The 10,014-nt window shown below is 38.2% G+C and overlaps 1 protein-coding gene across 1 annotated transcript; it reads left to right on the forward strand.

Moving 5' to 3' along the window:
- LOC110694133 (aldehyde dehydrogenase family 2 member B7, mitochondrial-like) lies at nucleotides 1-3,886 on the forward strand. Its single transcript, XM_021871300.1, has 11 exons — nucleotides 1-53; nucleotides 147-242; nucleotides 1,073-1,207; nucleotides 1,306-1,448; nucleotides 1,536-1,689; nucleotides 1,781-2,010; nucleotides 2,406-2,495; nucleotides 2,630-2,803; nucleotides 2,889-3,026; nucleotides 3,169-3,368; nucleotides 3,455-3,886. Exons 2-11 carry the CDS (start codon nucleotides 167-169, stop codon nucleotides 3,726-3,728), a joined length of 1,614 nt encoding a protein of 537 aa, XP_021726992.1. The 5' UTR covers nucleotides 1-53; nucleotides 147-166; the 3' UTR covers nucleotides 3,729-3,886.
- Nucleotides 3,887-10,014: the final 6,128 nt, after the last annotated feature.

Genomic DNA, 10,014 nt, shown 5'->3' on the forward strand with positions numbered 1-10,014 from the left:
CACTAATCAGAATTCAAAATGTTCTTGCTTTGGTGTCTACACTACTTCAAGTGGTGGGTTGCTATTGCTAATGTCCTCTCTTTCTCTCTCTTTCCACTCTTTTTTTTGTTAATTTTTATGCTAATTAGTTTTGTGTGTTATAACAGAGGAAAAAAGGAAGTGAAAAATGGCAAGCCAAAAGATCTCATCTTTCCTATCTCGCACATTGGTTTCTTCTTCAATCCGTTCCCTTTCACAACATGGTACTTTCTAAGCTCAATATATATTTATTTTTCGTTCCGTTTTCCAATGGCAAAAGGTAGAGATGTAGACTGGATTTGATCCCCGGTTTTGAATACCATCTTTAACCTGTAAGTAATTAAGTTAGTTGACATTCACAAAAATATTATTGTAGTGTCATTTTGCTCATGTATGGGGTAGGGGTAAGTGAGAATGTTAGATGAGATCTATTGTTGTTAGTTTGTTACAGTTTCTTAGCTTTTATGCTCTGAATTAAATCCGCAAATAGCACACGTCTATAAAATTGTTAAACAGACAACAGTGTATTTTGAATGTTGTACCTTAAAATATTATAGTTTTGGCTTTTTATATTTGTTGTCACATGGCTAATAAAGATCCATGCTACTGAGCTACAACGTATGTAATTTTTCTTTTGTTTTCTTTTACTTGCAACAGTGTTAAAGATACATTTCGAAAGGTGGTCAAAGAATACGTTAACACCAGAAGGCTTAATTTATTAAATATCAATAGATTATATCAAATAATTATCATAGCCTGATGATCTCCAAATATTTATATAGATGTCTTGTTTTATGAAATGGAGAAAGTTTAATTTAGTCTTGTAAATTGCAATGAGCTATATATGCAACAACATTTTATATTGTAAATTGACTAGTGAAGCTTATAATAAACATTCACTTTAATTAGAAGTGTTGTGAAAACATGTAAGAAAAACTTCAAGATATATGCACCCATAATTTATGTCAATACTCCATTTGTTTCAAATGTATGGTATTTTAATCACAGTATTCTTTTGTTTAAGACTGATGCTGAAGCTTCTGTAATTGTTCAGGAAGGACTAGTCACTGCAGAAGAGTGGTGAGCAGATACAGCACAGCTGCTGCCACTGAGGATCCTATTACGCCGCCTGTGAGTGTAAAATATACTCAGCTTCTGATCGGTGGAAAATTTGTGGATTCTGCATCAGGTGTGTTTTTATTAAGCTCCTAATGATGATTAATCAGACGAGAAAATTACTAAAGATTGCTGATGCCATGATGATTAACAGCTCTTCATCTGTTTCAGGTAAAAAATTCAAAACATACGATCCTAGGACAGGAAATGTGATTGCAGAAGTTGCTGAGGGTGATGCTGAGGATATTAATCGTGCAGTTGCTGCTGCTCGCAAAGCATTTGATGAAGGGCCTTGGCCTAAGATGACTGCTTATGTAATAAGCTAGCTTCTTGCATTAATATTGATATTAATAAGGCCACAGAAAAACAGCAGTTAATAAGTCTATGTTTTCATTTTTCAGGAAAGGTCAAAAATTCTGTTCAAATTTGCTGATCTACTTGAGCAGCATACTGATGAGATAGCTGCTCTTGAGACTTGGGATAATGGCAAGCCATATGAGCAAGCTGCTAAAGCCGAATTACCAATGTGTGTTCGTCTAATGAGATATTATGCTGGTAGGTATTGAAATAAGCTAAGCTATTTGGGTTTAAGAAAAATGAAATTTGGGTTTTGTTTTGACAATTGTTCAATGTTGGAATTTCTTAGGATGGGCTGATAAGATACATGGTCTAACTGTTCCTGCTGATGGACCATATCAAATGCAAACCCTGCATGAACCCATAGGGGTAGCAGGGCAGATTATCCCATGGAATTTTCCGATTCTCATGTTTGTGTGGAAGGTTGCGCCTGCCTTAGCATGCGGGAATACCATTGTTTTGAAGAGTGCAGAACAAACACCATTAACTGCAATCTATGCTGCAAAGTTACTCCAAGAGGTACTTACACAATGAAAAGTCCAAATATGTGCCTCTTTTAATCTATTCCAACTTGTTTCGCTTCAGATATTTTCTGTAATAGATTTTATGGACTTCAAAATGGTAGAATGGACAAGCTAAGTACTACTGATTAGAGTTAAATCACTGATGATTATACTGCAGAAATATTTCATCTTTAATAGGCTTAATTAGGTTCCTGATAAAATGATCTGATCATCATACTAATAGTCTAATACATCTTACCTTGGTAAGCTTGGTTGTGTGTTGCAAGTGTTGAATCTAAATTAATCAGTCAAAAAAGCGAGAAAGAAACTGTGGATCATCATACTTTTTGAGTTATATAAAGGACATGTATATGGATTGAAGTTTGCTGATCTTAATATGTTTTGCTGCAGGCTGGACTTCCTGATGGTGTCATAAATGTGGTCTCTGGCTATGGTCCTACTGCTGGTGGAGCTCTTGCTTCTCACATGGATGTCGATAAGGTAACAATGAGCACCTTGTTTAAGTTTTTCTCTTATATGATTCAAAATGTCAGTTATGGATCTCCAAGATAATGTCACCAGACTGTAATTAGTACTGATCTTATGTACATTAACATAACATTTCTGCATTGCAGCTGGCTTTTACCGGATCAACTGTGACTGGAAAGTTAGTGCTTGAGATGGCATCGAAGAGTAATTTAAAGCCGGTGACTTTGGAGCTTGGAGGGAAATCTCCCTTTATTGTGTGCAAGGATGCTGATATAGACAAAGCAGTGGAACTAGCCCATTTTGCTCTCTTCTTCAACCAGGTAAGTCGCCTTTCATCAATTAGTCCAGGTTTATTGGGTCATGTCACAGAATTTTATTCAAGGGTCATTTCCATTATTTTCTCAGGGACAATGCTGTTGTGCTGGTTCTCGTACATATGTACATGAAAGCATATATGATGAGTTTGTTGAGAAAGCAAAGGCACGTGCTATGAAGCGTGTTGTTGGTGATCCTTTTAGGAAGGACATTGAGCAGGGGCCTCAGGTAAACAAATTGGCAAAAATATTGGATCATAAGTAAATACATTTGCATAATTTCCTATATATTATAGGCCAGAACCTTAACATGTTGAATGCATGATGCTTGTTTTTATTATGAAATTCTCACTTTCTCTGGAATGCCTCAGATTGATTCAGAGCAATTCGAGAAGGTGATGCAATACATAAGATCAGGTATCGAGAGTGGAGCTAAGCTCGAAACAGGAGGAGAAAAATTAGGCTCAAAGGGTTATTACATTCAACCTACTGTTTTCTCAAATGTCAATGAAGACATGTTGATTGCACAAGATGAAATCTTTGGTCCTGTTCAGTCCATCTTAAAATTCAAGTGAGCATCTTTAATTTACACTAGCAACTAATCTAAGAACCTTAAATTATTTTTTATGACCAACCCTGAGATGTATTTACTTGTAGGGACATACAAGAGGTGGCTCGACGAGCCAATAACACACACTACGGATTGGCAGCAGGAGTGTTCACACAGGACATCGACACAGCTAACTACTTGGCTCGAGCTCTCAAAGTAGGCACGGTTTGGGTTAACTGCTACGATGTATTCGATGCAGCCATCCCCTTTGGAGGGTACAAGATGAGTGGACAAGGAAGGGAGAAGGGTATATACTGTCTCATGAACTACTTGCAAGTCAAGTCTGTTGTTACACCTTTGAAGGATCCTGCATGGTTGTAGAAAACACACAGATTATTATTGTTGTTGAAGTCTTGTATTCCTGTTTTTCTTAGTTACTTCAACAGCTGAAATAAAGGAAGGCTGCAATACTATTTTCACTAGTTAAGCCTCTATATAATATAGCTTCATTTGAGCATTTAATTTGATTTAATTTTCAATTATTCTTGTCTATATTGTCTATATAATATAGCTTCTTTTGAGCATTTAATTTTTTTCTAATTCATTGAAATTGCATTTAGATTAATGTCATCTAGCCTTTAACCTATGCCATCTTGGTGCAATACTATTTTCACTAGCAAAGCCTCTAGGTATTGAATTATTTTCTGTATAATCAACCCACTTTAATTATACAAGTAATCATTTAATGATTTAAGTATAAAGGGGCCAATATTGGAAATAAAAAATGACCATCGTAGGATGGAGCCCACAGAGGCGAAAACTTGTATGATATGGCCTAAATTGAAATTAGTTGTCACATTATATATAGATCATTACATTTAACTTTATACAATCTCCTAGGTTCTGTTCCAAACTTTCGATTTACTAAAGACAACTGAACTGAATTGCTTGGGGTTGAACTGAACTGAATAGAAATGAAATGAATTGTTTATGAGAGAAGGAAAATAGGAGCTGAACAAAATAGGTCATCTTTAAAAATTGATTTTTAAAAAAAATTAATATAGATTGAAATGAATTACTAGTAATCATGTTGAAGAATAAAGCTCTCAAGTGTCACCACATGTAAATGTCCCACATTGGTTGAAGAAGAGAGAATTAAACACTTTATAAGGCTAAGGGGCTACTCCTCCTATTGCCATATAATTTTGGGATGGAACCTCCTTGGACTAGTGAAGTGGACTTTTTCTTAATTTGCGGGTGTGGCCCAGACCCGCGTTTAATAAATCAATATTCAAGATATTTCTTATAGATTAATGGCTAAACTCTATAAAGTTTGGTACAGTTTATAAATCTTAATATTTAAATTCATTTCACAGAAATTTAAAATTGAATACACATTAAACTAATCATATATATTTAATAATATCAAATAAACCACTCACAATGATATGATGACTTGAACACAATTTATTTCTTCTTCTTGTAAATATTTTTTTAATAAAAAAAAATATTAAAGAATACAACACAACTTTTTTTCCCACTACAAACTCTAAAAACACTTGAAACTTAACATTTATTTTTTTGAAAATAATAATTATTTTTTTATTTCCCCTTATAATTAGAATAATATGTTTATATCAAACTTATTTTATGATAGACACGCTAATAGATTTGTCATGAATTGTTATAAATTTAACCTCTCATTATGATTTTTTTAAAATTTATTTTTTTTAATGATAGACACTTAGCTTCTTTAATTGTGATTGAATATAATAATTATTATATCGATATTCTGTATAGAAGGATATATTTTGTTTTATTTCCCCTTATAGTTAGAATAATATGTTTATATCAAACTTATTTTATGATAGACACGCTAATAGATTTGTCATGAATTGTTATAAATTTAACCTCTCATTATGATTTTTTTTAAATTTATTTTTTTAATGATAGACACTTAGCTTGTTTAACTGTGATAGAATATGATAATTATTCTGTCGATATTCTGTATAGAAGGATATATTTTGTGAATATTTTGTAAATATCTTTTGAGATTTCCTAACAAGATTAGGACTCATGATTGTAACCCTATATATTTGAATCAATGGAATACACTCTAATCTAAGGAGTTTACAGTATCTAACATGGTGTCACAGCTTTAGGTTACGATCTAGCTTCCGCAATAATATTTTTTTCTTGTTATTCACTTTTTCACGCCAGCCTCTTCAATCCCCTCCAATTCCCTTGGTGCTCCCTGTCATCCTTTCCCAACGTTTATCAATTCCCTTTACAATTTGTTTTCTGTTTTTTTGATTTGTTGTTCTCATGGGTAAAGATGACGATATTCCCTCTTCTTCTTCCTCGGACTATCATCCTGCCTTTGGTGTCAATAACATCAAGAATGTTATACCTCTTATTCTTGATCGGGAGAAAGTTCAATACTCTAACTAGGTTGAACTCTTTGAGTGTCATGCTCATGCGTTCAACCTTCTCGATCATATAGACTCTAAGACGGCTAAACCGACGAACTTATCGGAGGAGATGTGGGAAAGACTTGACTCGGTGGTCAAGAACTGGATTTATGGCACCATCTCTAAGGACTTGCTGGAAACGGTGTTAGAAAAAGGGGCTTCGGCACAACAAATTTGGGACAAACTCAAGGCTATTTTTCAAGACAACAAAACCACTAGAGCCGTCTACCTTGAAAATCAATTGAATGCCTTGCATCTCTCAAATTTCTCAGATGTTTCTTCATATTGCCGAGAATTGAAGAACTTAAAGGATCAATTAGCTAATGTTGATCAACCGATGTCGGAACAGAAGATGGTTATTCGATTGGTCTCCGAGCTCGTCAACACCGACTTTGATACGGTGGCTGCTATGATACAGCAAACTGACCCTCTTCCCTCGTTCGAAGTTGCTCGTTCTCGCTTGTTACTTGAGGAATCGAGGCGTGCTAATGACATCACTGCTCGGCCTTATCCTTTGTGGCTCAAACCACCAACTCGGCGTCCACTGCAACAAACACCGCAACCCCTGCCCAACAGCCGGCAGGGGCGGCGGCGCAGGTGGTCGGAGCAAGGGCCACGGCCGTGGCCGGGGCAGAGGCCGTGGTCGGGGAACGACTCCACAGCAGCAGCAACCCCAGCCACAACAGCAGCAGGGGGCTCCTTCTTGGGGTAATTCGTCGTGGGCTGGTAATAACCAAGCCCAACAACAACAAGCCCCACAATGGGGCTATGCCCCTGCCCATACCCGCAACAGTGGGCTCCTCCCAGACCTGGGTTCACGGCCCAACAGCAGAGACGACCCCCACTCTCTGGGCCACATTCGCAACAACAGCAGCCCTATCAACCACAAGGGTCGGAGTACGGGTCTACAATGACTCCCACCGAGCTCGGAAATTCTTTTGCAACAATGAGTCTTCAAAACTATGATCCGTCTTGGTACATGGACTCCGGAGCCACTTCCCACATGACCAACAATGCCGGTAATCTCTTACCCCTTTTTAATTTAAGCACTAATAATTTTATTTAAGTGGGAAACGGTCAACGCATTCCAATTACGGGTTTTGGTCACTCTAGTATTGCAAATAAATCCCTATCCCTTCGTGATGTTTATTTAGCCCCTCAAATTATTAAAAATTTAATTTCCGTTCGCAAATTTACTTCTGATAATTCTGTGTCTATAGAATTTGGCCCTAGTGGTTTCTCTAGAAGGATCTACGAACGGGGAGGCTAATAACCAGATGCAATAGTGTGGAGGACCTTTATCCAGTCACGAAACCACCATCAACCTGTCTAGCTTCATCACTCACAGCTTTATCACCTTCCACATGGCACAACCGCTTAGGTCATCCAGGAGCACCTACTGTGAACTTTCTTAGGAATAATAATTTAATTGATTGTAATAAGGAGAGTAACTCCACTACTTGTGTAGGTTGTCAATTGGGAAAACACACTCGCTTGCCTTTTTATGATTCTAATAGTACTACTTATTTTGCTTTTGACATAATTCATGCTGATTTGTGGACTTCTCCTATTCGTAGTGAAAAAGAACACAAATATTATTTAGTTTTATTAGATATTTCACTCATTATGTGTGGACAATTCCTCTTGTTTATAAATCTCAAGCTTTTCAAACCATCCTTAATTTTCGACAATATGTGCTCACTCAGTTTGAACATCCTATTAAATCCTTTCAAAGCGATCATGGTCGCGAATTTGATAATGATCCGTTCAAATTATTTTGTGTCAACAATGGTTTGGTTTTTCGCTTCTCTTGTCCTCACACTTCTTCACAAAATGGTAAAGTCGAACGCATAATTCGTACTATTAACAATGTTAATCGTACTTTGTTGTTTCATGCTTTCATTCCCCCGACTTTATGGCATTATTCCCTTGAGACGGCAACCTATCTCTTAAATCTTTTGCCTTCCAAAGCCATAAGCAACTCTACCCCTCCTCAAGTTCTATTTGGAGTTACCCCTTCTTACACTCATCTCAGAGTCTTCGGATGCCTTTGCTTTCCAAATCTTTCGGCTACGGCCAAACACAAGCTTGCACCCCGATCAACCCCATGTGTCTTCCTAGGCTACCCAAAAGAACATAGAGGATACCGTTGCTTAGACATCTCTACAAATAAAATCATAATCTCTAGGCATGTTGTTTTTGATGAAAATACACTACCATATCGAAACCTTACTTCTTTTGGTTCTACTGACTATGATTTTTTGAGCAACGATACATCGTCCCCCTTGTTCCAATATCAAGCCTTCACACGCAACATGGCTGCTAGACCAAGCCCAGCACCCACTGCCCAACCAGCGGCCCAGGCCCAGCATCACACCGACAGCCCAGGCCCAGCGCACGCTGGCAAGCCAGCGGCCCAGGAAGAGACCCAGCAGCATGCTGGCAGCCCAGGCCCACTGCGCGCTGGACAGTCAGCGAGCCCAGCAGACCGGCCCAGTCCTTCCAGCCCACTGAGAACACCAGTCAGCCCAACCTAGCGGACTTCTCCTCCCTCACCTAATTCTAGCCCACCTCCTAGGGGTGTTCAAAAATACCCGACCCGTTTGGCCCGTCCCGAAAACCCGATGACCCGCAAAAAAACTGCCGGGTAATTGAAAAAATATTTGTCATTTGTTCGGGTCGGGTACCCGACCCGCTAAAAACTTGAAATTTGGGGTCGGGACATGGGCCGTATTCTGACTCAGGCGAGTACCCGCTGTCCCGAAGTTATTTTTTTAAATATTTATTTTTTTGAAATAAGTTAGGGTTTTTACTTTTTAGCTTATTCCCATTCTCTTTCCCGCAGTCATTTCTCTTTAAGCCTCTTTCTCAGTCTCACACTTGCTTGCTCAGTCTCTCTCCTCTCCACTCCATCCCACCGTCGCGCGGTAGCTGCACCGTACCCTACTACATTGACTAAGCTGTCAGCCGCTCAGCCCCCTCTTATTCGATGGTAGATCGGCTTTTAGTCACTACATTGTAGTGCTCTTTCTCTCCTCACATTTGCTAGCCTAGTTCTTCTTCATCCATATTCTGCAAGGAAATTTCTTCAGATTCTCTAGTGTGGATGACAATCTGGTGAAGAATGTGGTTGTTGATGATGGGTTAATATTAAATTTGTATGTGTAAGTAAAGCTAAGTATGTCTTCAATTCCCAATTGAAAAGGCCACTATTTTGATGTATTACAAATAGTAGTTAGTTTGATACCTTGATGATTTAATTGATACTTGATCTAAAATTTATTGCTTGTAAGTTCTGACCCATAAAAAAAATTAAACGAAGTAAATTACAAATTTTGATGAATGTTATGATTTTCTCATTTTTCCAGAATTTGTTTTATATACAATTCTCATTTTAATTATTCTAGCATTGAAATTATTGATTCACCCTCTTTGTTCATCAAATCTGCTTTTCTCTTTGGTTGTGATACTCGAGATTTAAAATACCATATTGGAAAATTCGGGTACCCTATGTCCCGACCCGAATAATTAGGGTATCCGGGTTTCGGGTACCCGAGATATTCGGGTCGCGGATACCCTAATTATTCGGGTCGGGACATGGGACAAATCAATAAGTACCTGAATCTCCGTTTTCGGGTACCCGAAAACCCGGGTACCCAGATTTGAACACCCCTACCACCTCCTAGACCTGGCCCAGTACCTTATACTCCACCTCCTTTACGTGGACACACCCCAATAACACCCACTAGACCTCCCCCCTTTCTCCACCCATGCAAACCCGTTCAAAGCATGGTATTTTCAAACCAAACCCAAAATACGGTTTAACTATCACCTCTCCGAGTCAACCATCTCACTGCTCACCACTTCCTAAAAACCACAAACAAGCCCTTTCCGACCCTAATTAGAATGTTGCGATGCATAATGAGTATAGTGCTTTAATTGAAACGGGGACTTGGGATTTGGTTCCTAGACCAACGGGGGTCAACATTGTTAATTGTATGTGGTTAGTTGTTCCGTCATAAATTGAATGCTAATGGTGATCTTGAAAGACACAAAGCTTGTTTAGTTTGTGATGGAAGGTCTCATGTAGAAGGTGTTGATTGTGATGAAATCAGTCCGGTTGTAAAATCGGCCACCATTCGCACAGTCTTGAGTTTAGCTATGGCTCGTAAGTGGTCCATTCATCAATTGGATGT

This window comes from Chenopodium quinoa, unplaced genomic scaffold (assembly GCF_001683475.1).
Source record: "Chenopodium quinoa cultivar QQ74 unplaced genomic scaffold, ASM168347v1, whole genome shotgun sequence".
Taxonomy (NCBI): domain Eukaryota; kingdom Viridiplantae; phylum Streptophyta; class Magnoliopsida; order Caryophyllales; family Amaranthaceae; genus Chenopodium; species Chenopodium quinoa.

Excerpts from the sequence above, each read along its gene's own strand:
- LOC110694133 (XM_021871300.1), top strand. The coding sequence starts at position 167 with ATGGCAAGCCAAAAGATCTCATCTTTCCTATCTCGCACATTGGTTTCT. Across the intron at positions 243-1,072 it reads CCGTTCCCTTTCACAACATG|GAAGGACTAGTCACTGCAGA; the intron begins GTACTTTCTAAG and ends GTAATTGTTCAG. Across the intron at positions 1,449-1,535 it reads GGCCTAAGATGACTGCTTAT|GAAAGGTCAAAAATTCTGTT; the intron begins GTAATAAGCTAG and ends TTCATTTTTCAG.